The sequence below is a fragment of the Symphodus melops genome (assembly GCF_947650265.1).
Source record: "Symphodus melops genome assembly, chromosome: 7".
Classification (NCBI taxonomy): Eukaryota; Metazoa; Chordata; class Actinopteri; order Labriformes; family Labridae; genus Symphodus; species Symphodus melops.
In genome coordinates this window covers 25,474,048-25,491,630 of record NC_136697.1, presented here as the reverse complement: position 1 = coordinate 25,491,630, position 17,583 = coordinate 25,474,048, and the positions used below count along the sequence as shown (strand labels likewise).

General features: G+C 42.4%; 1 protein-coding gene across 1 annotated transcript in view; it reads right to left on the bottom strand.

The window, feature by feature from the left end:
• Nucleotides 1-17,583, bottom strand: part of LOC306827296 (contactin-associated protein-like 4) — an 85,845-nt gene that overhangs the window by 38,666 nt on the left and 29,596 nt on the right. The window contains exons 3-9 of the mRNA XM_079349003.1: nt 16,704-16,897; nt 12,933-13,080; nt 10,236-10,445; nt 7,108-7,283; nt 6,880-7,026; nt 2,278-2,545; nt 457-600 (exon numbers count right to left, since the gene is read on the bottom strand). Of these exons, the coding sequence (XP_079205129.1) occupies nt 457-600; nt 2,278-2,545; nt 6,880-7,026; nt 7,108-7,283; nt 10,236-10,445; nt 12,933-13,080; nt 16,704-16,897 (1,287 nt within the window). The remainder of the gene's footprint in view (nt 1-456; nt 601-2,277; nt 2,546-6,879; nt 7,027-7,107; nt 7,284-10,235; nt 10,446-12,932; nt 13,081-16,703; nt 16,898-17,583) is intronic.

The following is a 17,583-nucleotide window of genomic DNA, read 5'->3' as shown; positions in this document are numbered from 1 at the left end:
GCATCCATCTGCACAGGAACCCAGACATGTATTCGCACACGCAGACACGAGAACTCACGATCGTGACAAACCGAGGACGGACAGTCGTTATGATTACTTTGTCAATCATTCACGATGTATTTAATTTAAAGGTAGAAACAATGAAAGGCAGGGCATGACTCTGCTAAAATAATGCATGAATAGAATAATTAATTAAAAAAGGAAACTCAATTAATAATTTATGCCAAACTCTTTAAAGAGAGAAATGTTAAATGCTGAGCAGAGCTATTTTTTTTTAATTTAGCTGAATCACAACATAAATTATGTGCAGCCATAATCTTCTTAAATGCTAAAGAAAGCTGACCTCAGATCTGTTTGAATTTCCGTTGAAGAAATAATTCAAAGTAATATGGAAACATGTCCATTATCATGTTCTATGAGAGATGTTTGCTTGTCTTTTCATATATATATTCTTACCACCAAAGAAGAGTTTACTTCCTGTGATGACGGAGTAGCCGGCAAGAGCAACACCTCCTTCTTCTTGATCGACAGAGACTGTCAGGCGACCTTGTCTGGAGATCAGCTCCACTGAATGCCACTGACCGTCACTCAGGGCCGAGCCTGAGAAAACAAGTTCAAGTAGTCATGATTGTAGTAACATTTATTTTTATTAAAGGAGAGTATGTAACTCTGTGCCCCTAGTGTTTCAAATGAGTACTGCAGTCTAAACATTACAGAGAGCTGGCTCCGCCCCCTCCTCTCTAGAGTGGATGCTCACACAGGTCAGCATGTGGTGGACACTGTAGCTTCAGTGTTTAGCCAGCTCTGCATGTGGTGGACACTGTAGCTTCAGTGTTTAGCCAGCTCTGCATGTGGTGGACACTGTAGCTTCAGTGTTTAGCCAGCTCTGCATGTGGTGGACACTAGCTTCAGTGTTTAGCCAGCTCTGCATGTGGTGGACACTGTAGCTTCAGTGTTTAGCCAGCTCTGCATGTGGTGGACACTGTAGCTTGAGTGTTTAGCCAGCTCTGCATGTGGTGGGACACTGTAGCTTCAGTGTTTAGCCAGCTCTGCATGGGTCTGTAAAGCTTTCTGCGTTCTAACCTCTCTCCATGTTTCAAAAGCATCTCCAACATTGATCCTAGTTTGAGCAGCTTTCTGCTGCTGGAGCTTATTAGAAACATGCAGAGGCTTTTTAGCTCGGGTACAATCACTTCGATCTGAAGCAGTTTCACTGCCCACTTCCATCGCTGCAACACCTGTTGGTTTGCTATGTGCCGGACAAACCAAACAACGAGGGGCAAAATGGCCTTAAAATCTTTCACCTCCTCTGGTCAAAACAAAAATAAACCATTTGGCACCGGAAGTGAAACTCAAGAGGAGGACATACTGGCTGCTGCATTGTTCTCAGAGACACCACACTTTAACATAGCGTGTTTCCTTAATTGGCTGATGCTATAGTAAAATCCTTTAAGGTATTGTTTATACAGCAGTATCATCGTTAACCAGCTTGTTCTCGTTCCCAAGAGGTCAATTACCGAAGTTTTGTCCCCTGGAGTTACAACAACTTTCAAGAAAATATATACTTCACGTGTCATCACAGGAGGAAATGAACAAACAACATCAGATCTTAAACACAAACACTGGTGTCGAGTCCTTTTTGACTTTTTTTAACCAGCATTTCTTCTTGACCTTAACCTTCATGTCATTTTTTGATAAACCTGAGTACCTGACCGAGATGTTTACCACATGTTAGACAAGAAGGAAATGAATGCTGTTGACATTCAACAGAGTCGACTGTGAAAGCCCGTAATGAGACACAAAGGGAGACTTTGTGCATCTAAATGAGACACCAAACAACCTAAAAAAAAAAGACGGTACTAACTGAAGACTTAAAGTGAGAATGCTTTGAGAACTCGTTTGCATTTTTCTACGACAGCTGAGGGTCGACAAATCAGAGTATTAAAGACAACATCAAAGAGGAGTAATGTTGTGTCATACAGTAAAGCTAGTGTGTTTATCTAAAAGGGCAATGATGTCTCTAATACATGACTCTGGATTTCAGAAGCTTTACAGACAGCAGCCATTTAGCTAGATTTATAATGTACAACGAAGATATCATAACACATTATTTCTACATGGCGTGAGAAAGGCAGTGTTTATTTTATGTTGCATAAATCAGGAGGTTCGTCTATTCTGAAACAATGTGTGAGGAACTGTAAGCGATGTGATGCCACATTCATTTTTCATCCTTTACAAGGCAGACGTTATTGGTTCAGTAAGTCATAAAGGGCTGACCTGCACTGAGCTCCAGCAGCGCTCTGCCCGTCTTATGGACCTGCAGCCGGAGTCTGGCCTCACTCAGGTACAGCCAGACCATGCCCCCTTCATGAGCCAGGTCGAAGGTGAGCAGAAGCCCCGCCTTGTTCCACGTTCTGAACTGAAACCCGATGGACACGCCCCCTGAGGAGGAAGCTGTCGCCGCCGGCAGCTGGAGGAAGCTCTGCGGGCCGGGAAACGTCACAGCAACAGAAACCGGCTCAGCACAAGAAAAGGTCACATTGCCCTGAAAGAGAAAAAACAAACAGAGTGAAGAGAGAGAGGGGGGGAGGGACAGAAAGACTGATTACTACGGCGATAAAACAACATAAAACATGAATATTAATCAGCTGCAGAGGGCGTGACGATGTGACCCCGTGTCATGATGATCTCATCAGCAAGTCTCCTTGAGAAAACACACCAAGCAAATTGTAGATAGAAAGTCATGGAGCGTAGAGGTGGGTATGTATGTGACAGTGCTTTAGCCACACCCCTGTCTCGGTCCATTGTTCTGAGTGGTGGTAATGACACCAGGTTCATTGCTAAGGCTGCAGTAGTGATAAATTACAGTCCCGGCTTACTGCTGGGAATATCCGTCTGCTATCTTTACAATGCTCCGGAAACACAGATGACATCTAAAAGCCCTTTGTAGAGCTGTTAAAGTGATATATAGAGCCACAATGGGGAAGGTTGTAGCAGGACTGCAAAGAATAAAGTGAAAGGTGAGCAATAAACTCTCCCAAAACACACCAACACACATCATTACAGACTGTGCTTCAATTTAATTTCATGCAGTTAAAAAAATCTAAAATTTACTATAACTTTATTAAAACTTTATTATGAGGAGGAGAGCTGCAGAACAAATTTGAAACAGCCGCTATTAAAACTTTCGCCTTGCACATTTGTCTTAAAGGGGGCATCGTATGAAAAATCGACTTCTACAGTGTTTTTAAACATTTATTTGGGTAACGTGTGTGGTTTCTACAGACCCACAAAATGTGAAATAAATCCATCCAATCGTTTGTTTGTGGTCTGCATAAGTCAAACAATACGTCATTGCATTTAAAGAGACACACACACACCAAAACGGAGAGTTCTGAGAGAGTTGGTTTCTGCAGGGTCACAAACCTCCTCTGGGCCTTGATTCATGTTATATTTGGACCAAAGCACAGCACAGATGTTTCATTTAGACCACAGGGGGACTGTTTGAAAAGCTGGAGAAGGGGGATAATATGTCCTCTTTAAAAGGAGTTTTTTCTGTCTTTGCTCACTCTCTCACCAGACGTCCTTTAGAGTATTAAGGGACAATTTTTTAGTAACTGTTCCCACTGACTTTGATCCACTTAAAGTCATTGTTGAAACATCTTGAGGTCCCTCTGAGCGGTGGAAAAGAAGAGTTGAAGGTCTAACAATCAGGACCTCGTTAAACCCTCATCCACTTCATTAAGCAGCTAGCAGCTAATTAGCAGCATCAACTGCATCTGGATGATTTCCCAGTGGTGCTATACGCATGTCAACATGCACAGACACACCTGCACGTTAGATGCCATTAGATGTCATTTACTCCTCCATGCATGCCAAGCATTGAAAAAAGCATTAGTGGATTATCCGCTATTCATGGCACAAAATAATTTAATGGAGCGCCAAATGTAGCCTGCAGATTTTATTTTAGGAAGTCCTGCTGTGTGTTCTGTTTTCTCTCTTAGACGGAAAGATCCGCGCTCAGAGAGTTTGGAGGAGCAGAACATCAAAGCTCTGTGATTTTTCCCCAAATGATTTATGTGATCCGTCACCATCCCGTCAGAGGAACCAAAAACAACGCCGTGCGGCTGAAACAAAGAACTCACAGCAGGGTGGAGATTCCCAAGTAGCGACTCGGTTGAGTTGTTTAACCTTCGTCTTGTGTTAGGGTCGGCACCGACCCGTTATAGTTTTTAAATGCATAAAAGAACCACGTAACTTTTTTTTTTGCATCAAGGCTTTTTGACTTTGTCAGGAATCTCTATTTCAACAAAATAAAACATTTTTTTTTGTTTTCACTAAATTGTAAAATGCTCTTGTTAAAATTATGACCGTGGTGTTGTTAGGGTCGGTTTCGACCCGGTTATAAAAATAAGATTATAAAGCAATAATTAGAGCCAAAATTGAACACATACTGACAGCCAGCTCCTCTACCAATCATGTGAGCTTTAGGGGATTCTCATTTTACCTTGTTATCCAGTACAAAAACAAAACAAACAATGACAAGCATTTCCAGACATGTGAGGTCAATTCAGTATAGAGTTGGTGACTTGCAGAGTGCACATCTCCAATTTGCAGCATGCAAAAATGAAAAAAAGATTTACAGTGAGAGAAGTTCTGGATAATATTTTTGCTGAAAATGAGGGAGAGGACACAGAGCAGCATAGTGATACGGATGAACAGGTTTCTGAGGAGGAAGACAATGTGGAGTATCATCCAGAAGACACAGACACATCTGATGAGTCTGATGAAGAGGTCACCGGTGGTGAAGCTACTCCTGCTGAAAGATTCAAGTCCAAAAATGGTGAGATCTGTTGGAGCTCATTACCTCATGATTTACATGGCAGGGCAGCTGCTGCAAATGTCATCAAAATGACCCCTGGAATCTCAAGGTTTGCTGTGACGAGAGTCACTGACATCAAGACATGTTTTGAGCTATTTATGCCATTGTCACTAAAAAGAGTCATCATTGCTATGACAAACCTTGAAGGAAAAAAAGTCCATGGCGACATGTGGAAAGACATGATGAGGAATACCTGGATGCTTATATTGGTGTTCTTCTTTTTGCTGGAGTGTACAGATCCTGCAATAAGGCCACTGATAGTCTCTGGGACGCATCGACAGGCAGAAATATTTTCCAGGCAACAATGTCACTTCAGAAGTTTCATGTGATATCAAGAGTCCTCAGATTTGTCAACCAGAGCAAGATCTGACAAGCTTGCCCCCATCAGGAATGTCTGGGACACATGGGTGCAGCTTCTTCCACTGATGTTCAACCCAGGGCCAGAGGTGTTGTGTTTTACAACATCCTCGATGTATCTGCATAGAATGCATTTGTGTTGTGGACCCACATCCACCAAGTAATGGAAAAATAATAGTAAATATATATGGGTCGAAATTGACCCGTAACACCATAGATGTTACTATAGTTAAAATTATTAAAATGAAAAAATAAATAAAACAAATTTATTTAAGAGATGTGTTCTAATACCCCTCAGTAATAGTCAGGTAACACAACAACCTTTTATTTAGTTATACAATTCTCTTGAGGTTCATTTTACCAGTTTTTTAAATTGAAATTGAGGGGTATACTGACAAAAAAAAGGCCCAATGGCCCACACCAAAAATATTAAAACCAATATTTTCATGGATAAGGAAGCCTAACAAGGTAACCAAGAGATGAGAAACAAATTGGATGATAGATAATTGTTTTCAGTGTATTTTACAGCTGATTTAAGACATGGGTCAAAACCGACCCGTTAACATAAGAGATGGTAACAGAAAGCTAACACAAGACGAGGGTTTATCCACATGTGACGGTAACCAATCAACACCTCAGTATGCTGAAGATAAGAGGGCTCATTACGTTAGTCATCAAGGCTTTTATCCTCATCACACACAACAGAAAAACTTCAAAGTGAGAATAAAGTGAAAGATTGGTGACAACAAGCTTCAGTCAGGAAGGAGGGAGTGGAAATAAGAGCATCTGAGGTGGTAATCATGCTGAAGAAAAAGTGAAGCCTGAGAATAAGCCTTTAGGCAGCAAAAGTCATGTAACATAATATAAATGGATCTTTAAATATGTTCTGCAGTCAATTAGGTTTGAAACAGTTTCTGTGCTGTTTTACATCAAAGGTCTTTTTAAAGCTCTGCTGTGGTCTCTCCAGAATATGTGACTGTTTAGCTGCTCAGTGTGTCCTCTTTGTTTAGCTTGTTGTTAACATTGTCCGGGTGATGGTCATGCACTGCCCTGTTAGTTTACATAGCTGTCACTTAATGAATTCAGCAGGTTTCTCAGACTGATGGGACTGTGGACAAACTGAATGTAATAAAAAAAGCTAAGAAGATATAAACATGTTTGCCTTCTGATTTTAAGTTAGGGTTAGCTTTGAACAACTTGTGTCCCAGGGAAGCTTTTATTTTGGTAAGGTAAATGGACTTGAGCTCGTATGTCGCTACTCAAAGAATTTTAAGGGTCACACCAACCCATTCACAGCCTGATGTCAGAGGCTGCTGTGTCAAGTGACCATCAGAGGTAACTGATCCATTCATACACATTCACACGCAGAGGGAGCAGCAGGAGCAACTTGGAGTTAAGTGTTTTGCTCAAGGATGCATCAGACACATCGGATAAATGGTTTAGGATCGAACCCAGGACCTGACGTTTCAGAGACTCCACCAATGAGTCACAGCTGTCTAAGGATGACATATGAAGTTGTAGTTAACTTTACATGAACCTCTTAAACAGTGTGTAGAAACAACAGCCTGCTTTTCTCTCATGTAGTCAGTGATGATTGTTTTTAGCTTCTTATCGTGGCGTTCACTGTAACTTGTACTTACCACAACTGTAACTTGGTGGTCTTTGTCTTTAGCTAGCTCTATCAAGTTGCGGCCGTTGTGATGAAGGTTTTCCAGGCAGCCTTTAAAGTTCCTCTTGGAGACAATGGATTTCTGAGAGCCGACATCCTGGAGCGCACCTATGCTCAACTGTGTGAAAGAAACACACACTGATGTGAAATCAAAGACCTTTATTGTAGTATTGATGAATCACTGTGTGTTTTATCCCACCTGCTTGATGTCCCAGTGGCTGAACTCTGCAGGGATTTGAACCCTCTCTGTGTGTTTGTCCACCGTGAGGTTGAGGTGGGCGCCGCGTCGCTCAAAAGCTAAATGGTGCCAATGCTGATCGTCTAACAAGCTGCCAAGGGAAGCCAGACGCCGGGGCTCAGAGGACGGAGTCCTGTCTAGAGGAGGGAATAAAGAAGAGGAGGAGAAATGAAGACGGAGCAGGTCAGGAGAAAAAAAAAAGAAAAAAGGCAGGGATAGAAAGGAAGGACGAGAAACGCTGAGTCGGTGAAGGTGAGGTTAATGAATATATTGTCGAGGCCATACAGGGGGATAAAGAGGAGGAGGAGGAGGAGAGGAGATGACAGGAAGTTAAAGGAAGGGAACAAACAGTAAGGACAGAGACAGTCTGAAGGAGGAACGAGACGATGGAAAGAATAATTCATTTCAAAAGTGAGCTGACGGAGAGGGGGCAAGGATGACAAAAGGAGTGGAGGCGGAGGATGACAAAGCAGACTCTTCTATTCACAGAGTGAGAAAAAGAAATGACAGAGACGTCTTTTAATCAAGACATCAGCAGTGTTTAATTTGCAAAGTCTGAACTCCACATTACAGTACAAAAGAAACAAGACAAGAGAAAGTGGTTTTACAGAAGTGATTTGACTAGTGAGCTGTTTTTTTTTTTTTTTTTCAAGAATAAGCTCGACTTTTCTTCACTGCTCCTGACAGACTTTCTCTTTACTTATTTTGTATCTGCTGGGATGTTTCTTCCTCCTCACTCTCAGGATACCTGAACTGGCAGTCTGTCTGTTTGTTTGTTTCGTTCCTATTATCTGACCTGCGAGTCTGTTTCTTTCCTACAGTCTGAAAAGCTGTCAGGGGAACGCAAGCCTAATCCTGACAGCTACAAACGCACCAGCCTCCATATTGAGTCTAAATGTTTCACTTTTCTCCAGCAGCCCGGGGAGAGGATCACAGCGAGGTCGGCCTCTCTCCTCTCGTTAGGGGACTACAGGAGATCTGCATACGTTCACAGAGAGCCGCAGTCAAATATGTGATAATGCTTTACTTGCAGAGGAAACAAAGCGAGACATCGTGACATGATAGATGAGCCCAAGCCGCTCGGAATAAATGGAGCCCCCCCTCACCCCACCCCAAAGTACTGGAAGAGAAACTTTGTGATTCTGCTGAGAGACGGAGCAGCAAGAAAGAGCTGAATCCAGGCGGCCATTAAAAATGTATCAGATATTCTATAGGGAGATCTTCAAAGAGAGACAAAGACACGGTTGGGAAGATGATTGACAAACGTATTTCAGCCTGTTTTTTTTTTTTTTTAAATGTTTGTCTGCGGCTCGATGGAGAAAAAAACATCTCAATCCAGCAAGAGCAAGTTGGAATAAAGCCCTGTCAACAGATTTATAGTGATGAGGTACGTGATTAAAGTCCGGACGAGTGGAGGGAGACAGTCAAAATCGATATGAGAGGAAGCATGGCGAGACTTAAAACCAAATCAGTGTATTTAATGGCATTGATTAATTGGACGATTATTATGCTGTCAGGGGGTAGAGGAGCGAGAGAGCGAGAGCGAGAGAGAGAGAAGTGGGGTTTTATGATGCAATGCTTTACTGGATGGATGAGTTTATTACAGCGTGAAGGATGGGAAAGAGAGAGAGCAGGAGTCAGTCAGGAGGGAAAAGAGCGGAGTGGGTCGACATCTGTGATTCCACTGGACTGTCTGGACGGAGCTGAGCTGAGTGAACTCAGAGGTCAAAGCACAGAAAACAGCTAAAGACACATATGACACAACCTGCAACCTGTATGTTCTCATGCAGGGTGTTGGCGCCTCATAAAAAACGCAAAAGAGGCTTTCAAACTCCTTCAAGATTTTCAGAAAGTTCAATTCAATTATGAATTATTCGAATTTCAGAGCCAATATGTTTTTTATAAGCTGCAAACACAAGTAATCTGATTACTGTAACAGATTATTTTATTACCACCCGACAGTGAGAACAATAATGAAACAGCTGCTTGAAGTGAAATATCAAAAGGCTGTTTAAGTGTGTCAGGGACAAAGAGGAGACGGAAATGGAGACCGTGGGACCAAAAAAAAAAAAAAAAAAGCGACTCTTCTGATGTGCAAAAATATAACAACGAGCGATCTGTGCAGACAAACAGCGCTAATTAGACCAGAAATGAAGGAGAACAAAAGGATGAAACACAGAGAAGAAGAAGAAGAAGAAGAAGAAGAAGAAGAAGAAGAAGAAGAAGAAGAAGAAGAAGAAGAAGAAGAGGGCCAGAAATAAAAGAAGAGAAGAAGAACAGAAGAAGTCAGGCTGTTTGTTGCTTTCAGTTTCAGTCTGTCGCCGCAGAAGCACAGCTCCTCTGATTCGCTCTTCTGTCATCTCAATGGATGGTTTTAATCTCCTCCTTTGGGGCTGCATTCCCCCTTTTCTCCCGCGACACAGACGTTCTTCATCATGACACAGTCCTTAAGTTAGAGTGGCCATTATATAAGACGGCATGGACTCTGTTTGAGCGGGGGGAAAAGCGTCTTCACTTAAATCACAGTTAATTTAGGTGTAGCGGAGGAACAGTATCTCCTCCATGTGTCACCGTCTGTCTTTATAAGGAGACACTTTCTCAAGGTGATTCCCTCGTCTTCGTGCTTTAAAAGTCTCCCTGGATGTGCGGGTCTTTTGTAAAGTTGATTCTTTTCCTGCGCTCAGTGCACTCCTACATAGACGTAGTCAGTGAACACTTTCAGAAAAAATAAAATCAAATAAAGGATTTTCTCCAAGGACGTACGAGTGTTCATTTTGGAAACACAAAAAGATTTTTTTGTTAAAAGAGAATCAGAAGAACAGGAAGTGTTTGATAGATGTTTGAATGGTGAGATAGAGACGAAAGAAGAGGACGATACGGGAGGGGGAGGGGGGGGGGGCATCCAGCATTATAACACAATATATGTGAGTCTTAAAATCAACACAACGAGCCAGCTTACTTTTTAAAATATAGCTTGAAACTTTTCTTGTTTTTTCTTTCCCCTGACTGTAGATGTATAATCAGTACGTGTGACTGGTTGATAAGATCTGAACGTTTCAGTGTATTTGCATGCATCAGGTGTGTTGTACCTTCTGTGAGCAGCAGCAGCAGCAGCTTTCCTCTCTCTAACTCCAGACTGAGGCCGAGTCCTCCCTCTCCCTCTACGTGCAGCAGCGTCCCAGAATTCCTCAGCGTTTTGAACTGCAGAGAGACGACATCTCTGGACGCCTGTCTCAGCCCGGGACTCGACCTGAACACCAGACTGCTGCCGACGCCGTCCAGACTCATGACATCAGACGCTGAAAGACCAATCAGAGAGATGATGGAAAACAATGAAACAAGACAAAAATCAGAACCTGAACCAAAAAAAAAAACCAGCCACTTCATCAGTCACGAGCATTTCTCAGTGTGAGGGAGTGTGCAGCTGTCCTCTGAGTTTAGCCTTCCAGAGTTGCTGTGATTGTTTTGTTCTGAATAGTTAGGATTTTAACAAGGTCCTTAAATGTTTCTCTGTTACAAGAAAAATAAAAAATAAAAAATCAAGAGGATGGACACAAACTCGGCCTTCTGCGTTGATATTGTGGTTGCAGCCATGCACTGTAAGAAATACACGAGCGTAGCCACCTGATGATTCTCACCCGATGAGTTTTTAAGCCTTGAGTTATGTATTTTGGCGCTAACCATTTAATTATTTTTCAATGTTTGAGCCAAAAGTGATCATATTTATGAAGAGGATTGAGCTCGACACAAGACGGGGATCGAAAACTTTTGATTATTAGTTTGTGCTTGAGCTAATTTGGTTGATAGAGTTCATCTGCAATTCACACTTCACTGTGAATTCAAATGATGTGCAGAATTTGAGCAGCAGGAGCAGACTTAAAATATATATATATACTACTACTCTCCTCTATCAGGGATTGTAAGTTATGAAACTGACAACATGCTGTACTGAAGAAGCCTTGAACACAGAGATTGAGCATACTGACTTGTGAGGAAAATCTAAACTGTGGTTGTTCATAGCATGTCTATATGCAACCAGTGGAGTCGCCCCCTGCTGGCAAGCAGGACAAAGTTAGGTTTTTTTGAGAACTTGAGATTGGCTTCACTTTTCTCACACGATGCTACGACGTCCAGGTTACTAGACAGTATGTTGTAGCAGCACATCCTGTGTTCAACAAATCACCTTTATCTTAGTGGCTTTCTTTGAATTCAGGTGAAGCTGAGGTGAGCTGAGAGGAGGGAAGGTGAGGTGAGGTTAGGTTAGGTGAGAAGGAGACAGCGTCTTGTGTGTATGCTGTGAAAAAAAATAAAAGGGACGGCTTAATCTGATTTGTTTGAAACAAAGGCCGTTATATTAGCTGAGTTCAGCATGTACTTCCTCCTCAGCACTACTTTCTCTTGCTGAGTGTCTTTTAATGAACTTGGCAGGTCTGTGACTCTCCAACGCCAGGACTCACAATAACCCGGCAGTGTGCAGTAATGCTCTTATTGGATCGTACAGTATATTTCCTGCTGATTACAGAGCGGAGAGATAACTCCAGCGTCGTCCTCAGCGTGTTTGGATCTATACACTCAATGCACCAATTACTGTAAGTCCCTGATTATTGTGTTTGATCTGAGTACAAGAGTTAAGTATGCAAAGAGTCTCATTATCAGTGCGGCTCCTCGCGAGAGCAGCAGCCTGTCGCATAAAACACTGACGTTCAGTGGCTGTGCCTTTGTGTTCAGCTCTGCAACTCAAAAGTTTGTAGTTTTTTTTAAGGCTCTCGTCAGTTTTCTTTTTAACTCTGTGCAAAAAAAAAAAAAAAAGTTTGTATTGTTTTGATGAAAATCAAGATAAAACCTCCTGTTGGCCGACTGTCTGGGTGTTAAAACCTCTTCACCTTAAAGGTTGGTGAGTGCAGGCGCTAAACAGCTTAGTGACTACATCTAAACATACCCATACATACATTACATGCAATATTACACTGTATTTATTCAGCACCTGTTTAAAATGTAATATTTAACTGTATATTTAAATGTTTAAATCTGCATATTGATAAGGGTCAGTGTTTTGCATATTTACATGTAGTTTCATATTTGTATACTTACTGATGTTACATATCTACAGGATTGCTCGTTGTATGTTTACAGTGACAATAACGACAGGTTATCTTCCCCATTGCAGCGGCCGTGGGTTCGATTCTGACCTCGGCCCTTTGCTGCATGTCATACTCCTCTCTCTCCTGCAAACATTTCCCTCCTGACGAGCACTTGTTTTACACATTTACATGTGTTTAAGCGTGCATGTAGATATGTTCTGTTGTGTTTTAATGAAGGACAAACATGGAGAATAAAGACAGAAACCAGGACAGAGATGCTGGCAGCGTGTTATTTGATCTTGGAGATTAAAGACAAGCGAAGCTGTTTCCAACATGTGTTTGTGAGAAACGTGTTTCAGAGTTGAGAAACAGATGAGACAGAAACAAATTCAACTGTAAAACATGAAACATAAGTAGCAGCTGAAGAGTTGTTTCTTTCAACACAGAACACAAACCTGGTGTGTTTCTGTTCTTTTGAAACAACTTAAACTTGTGTTTTATTGATTCTCCAGTCAGTCAGTTGCAGTGATTTGCATTTTAAGTCCTCCATGCACGCTCTATTTCCCAGGAGGACGGTGAACAACCACAGCCAATAAGCTCAGTTTTCTCCTAATGACCGCTCTGAGATAAAACCAGTTTACACTATTTCAGTTTGATGACACCCCTGGAGTGACCTGTCAGATCAATGACAACAATGAGACTCACTGTAAGGACATCCGGAGGCCTCCAGTCGGAGTCCGATCCTCCCGCTGGGGTTCCAGTCCAGAGGAATGAGGCGGAGGAAGCGAGCGATCACGGGCTGCTGCAGTTTGTACTGAACCACACTGTCTGCGTTACTGTTACCTGGAAAAGACTGAGAACACACAAACACCATGAATACTTTTTATATCCTACATTTAAAATATAAGAAACAGCTCACTGTCGGTCTCCTCATGTCAGCCCTGTGACTGACTGGTGTGTGTAACCCCGTCTCTCGCCCAATGACTGATGAGATCGGCTCCAGCCTCACGCGGACCCGACCAGGAAAAGCGCTAAGATCATGCATGCATGTGTGTTCATTTGATTTCATTTCTCATGGGAAAGAAAAAGAAAGAGTACACGCAGACAGTCACACCAGAGAAACTTCATTTATTCAGACATCACTGTTTTAAATGAATCCTGCTTCTTTCATCTCGGCTTTGACCTCCTTTAGCAGAGCCGCCTCTCACTTCCTGGATCTATTATTGAAGAGGTGAATACATCACAAGGACGCTAAGCTATTGTGTGTCGTAGCTGCCAGGACTTTTTCACTACATTTCTTTAGCCAGACAGCAAAGCATGCTGGGTACTCAGGCCTGTTTCCGATGAACACACGGAGTGTGAATGAGATCAGCTTTACAGAGAGCTTCAGAAACTTGGTCTCTAAACAGATTATTGTTCAATCACCGGCGTTATTCCAAACTCTTGTTTCTGCAGAAAATGGACGACAAGAGCAGAAAAATGATCCTCTCTCTTTTTTTTTTTTTTCCTGACTCCGGCCCAGAACATCTGATGAATCGCTCTCTTCATCTCTTCCATCTGGCAATCTATCCTCATTACATCTCTGCCTTGAAGTTGACATGCAGGTTAACTGGCTCTCCCACCGCAGAAAGGAAGCTTACACACATGATTAACATAATCATTCCTCTTTTCATCGTGCAGGAGGGGAGTTAGATCGCCCCGTGTGATGAGGACGCACCTTCGATCTGAAGAGAAGAAACTTTGAAAGTGGTTCGATGACGACCTTGTGGGTAAACTCACGTTGACAGTTTTGTAAAGTACTTACGACATTTCAGAAAATATTACTTTTGGCTCTTGAAACATTTTTGAAAAGATGAAGCGAAAAAGTGGAAAAAGTATTATTCTTGTCTGCAAAGAGTTTCAAGTTGAATAAATGTAAATGCCAAAAAAAGTCCAATCTGCCACCAGATACCAGGAGGATAACATGAATTATAAAATAGATAAATAATTACACCTGGGACTGTTCTCTGACCTGCCAAAGCTTTAGTTAAGATAAAATAAGATAATCCTTTATTCATCTCACAAGCAGAGAAATTTACAGTGTTACAGCAGCAAAGCAGAAGAAAATCACACAGTGCAAAAAAATAAAATAGATAAAAATATAAGTGTAGAAAAAAAAAATGTACATCAAAACAATAATCAAAGAGCTTTTACTTTAAGTCAACGACAGGGTGGAGTTCATGAAGAGACTTCACCTCGTGTGTGCCATCAGAGCACACGCTCACGAGAGCTGAGCTGCTCAACACGCGTCGCTTTAAGAGGTCGCGGTCAAGATGGACGAGAGCAACAGACCTGAGGGAGGAGAAAAACAGCGTTTCCGCGGCAACGGCAAACAATTTCCGTTGGACACATTTGAGGTAATGTAAGAACTCAAATCCATGGTGAAGATTAAAGCAGACTTCTGACAGTGGCTCGCTCTGGCACTTTACTTCTCCTTCATGTTAGCGAGTCCTGAACATGACGTGTGACGGATAACTGTCGAAGCCCCAGAAGAAAAGACGGCATGTGTAATATCTCCTCAAATCGTGGCAATGAGTAAAGAAGTCAATATGATTGCGTTCCTTTAGAAAAATATCCTTTAAGAGGAACTTTGAGGCAGGGAGTGAAAGAGACGAGTGCAGAGAGATTAAATATGAAAGTCAAAGACAAGAGAGAAGAAAGGAATAGAGAAGTATGAAGAGAAGCATTGTGGGAGATGAAGGAAAGAGTATAACAGGGACATGACAGGAGGACAAAATGAAAGGGAAAGGAAATCACATGGTGGGAGTAAGAGGGCGATAAGCAGAAAATGAGGAGAGGAAATGAAAGGAGAGAGGAAAGTTGAGAAGAAGAGGAAAAATAAAAAAATAAAGGGCACCACTGATGTCCTCATCCTGAGCCCTCCAGGCAGGAGGAAACAAAGCGATAAAGAGGAGAGAGACAATAAAGGAAAGATGGATTGCTATATTTCCGAGCACCCAAAGGCCACAGAGAGAGGAGAGGAGTGAGAGGGAGAGAGAGAGAGAGAGAGAGAGAGGGAGGGAGAGACAAAAACAGCATATTTCCTCTCTGATCTTCAGGCCTTTAAGAAACAATCAGACGCCCAGAAGAAGACGACGCTGCTCCCTCAAATTTCTCCTGTGACAGACGATAAAAGCTGGGACTGACTAGCAACAGAATCTGAGACACACTTTCTGAAATGCAGCTGGGATTGTGTTGAGTTAATGTCGGGTTTTTTGTTTGGAAGCTGCTCTCCGCTCGCTCAGAGAAGCGTTCGGATTAGCTGGATTCCCTCCACACCAGGAAATTGCTTTCAGCTATCAAAAAAAAAAAAAAAAAAGCTCCTCTCTGCATTGCTGTGAAATTTATATATTTTTTGCTCGGGTTAAATGTCAGTGCAAAAAAAAAAAAGCAGAAACATATCACGCTCTCTATATGTGTAACACTATTTGCTCTCCTTTAAACGCTCACTTGGAGCGTGCAGGAGAGATTATGACACCGTTTTTTCGATGTCTTCAAACAGCATCCCAAAAAAACGTTTAGTATTCCTGTGGCTGGACACGGGATCGTGTAGCATCACCACTGTGGAACAAAAACAAGGCCGACACACGACACTCGCGGGTCGAGGAACAGCGCTGAAGGGGAGTGAAGTGAAGCCTCGCTGATTTTTTTCCTCTCTCTCTCTCATGAATCAGTCATCCAGAGAGCAGCCGAGCTTCTGAAACTCGATGGTTATGTCATACTCATTTTGTTCCTCATGATCGATGGAGGAGAAAGCACGACTTTTACCTCTAATTGCAGAAACACAATCAGTGTGGCTGAATCGAAGGCTTAAGTGTAGTGATTTTTAAAATAAAGGTATATCGACTCTCAGATTTCCTGGACTTGATTGCTCCTGTTGTTCTGACCGTGGGTAAACACTGGAGCCGTAAACAGAAATATTTATTGGGAGAGATGATTGATCAACGTTTGTAATGTCCGCTGGAAAAACAAAGACAGCTCTCACATCGTTAAATTAATTTTTTAATCTTCAGGTGATTGGATCAGAACTCTGTTAACTTTTTTCCATCACATGTTATAATTTCAACTTTTTAGGAACACGTACGTCCTGTTTAAAAAAAAAGAGATTCACAGGAAGAGACAGATGATACAGGCGAAGAGACAAAAATAAAACTCTCTGTTCGTGATGAGAAGCCGCACACGCGCCTGCAGAGTCAGCAAAACCTCAGCATCGCTTCATATACATTATAGATGAAGAGATAAAGTCGTGATGTCTGAGTTGATCTGCTCAGGAGAGGAGCGAGCAGCTCGACCATCCATCACTTCATAAGAATCACAAGAAACGAAATGTTGACGTTTGTTATTGATCCCCGAGGAGTGAAGAATAAATACGGAGACGTTAAAATGAAGAAAAGATGGAAATAAAAGTTTTGACGCTGCTGTGAACGCTTGACTCACCCCGATACTGTCCTCCTGCCTGTACTGTCTCCAGTTGTGTCCCGTGTCGCTGAACATCAGCAGGTAAGACGTCAGCCAATCAGAGCTGCCGTAGCGACCCTGCGTAGCGACAGCGGTGATCTTGGTCCGCTCGCCCAGGTCGACCTCCAACCACTGATAGCGGTCCGAGGTGAGGGGAGACCAGCCTCCAGCTCCTGCAGAGAGACAAATCAGAAACATGCTTAAGACATGTAAAATCACACATATCAACAAGCTGACCTGCAGAGTCAACGTTACACTCGATCTGCCAAATCAACTGTATTGTAAAGGCACCATTTGAGACCTTGGGTTTCCCTCCCTTCTCTGCAGCGTCACAGCATGAACGAGGCTGCACTGACAGCTCGGCGAGCAGCGCCTTCAGATCCTGCATCCTCATCTGTGTATCCTCACTCAAATTAAATATCATCGAGAGACAGGCCGTGAGAAATGTTGAATAATTTAAGAAAGCTGTTGGAAACATTAAAAAAAAAAGGTTCTTTGATCAAGTGTATTCACTGACGTTGCATTAAAGCCACCTTTTGATTTGTAACGTACGAAGGCGGTTTGATCCGTCTGCTCCGAAGAAGCACAACGTGTGTTTGTGTCCAACTGTGTGTGAGTATGTGAAATGAGTCTGAAAGGATGAACCTGTGGTCAACTGAATGAGGAGAAAAAACCTAATCAGGGTGTGTGTGTGTGTGTGTGTGTGTGTGTGTGTGTGTGTGTGCGTGAGAAAAATTAATTGCCCGGCCAAAACAACGACTCTGAGCTTAAAGAGCAGATGGACGGGATGTAAGAGGAAGCTGCCGACTGGTGTCACACTGTCTGCACACACACACACACACACACACACACAGCCTCC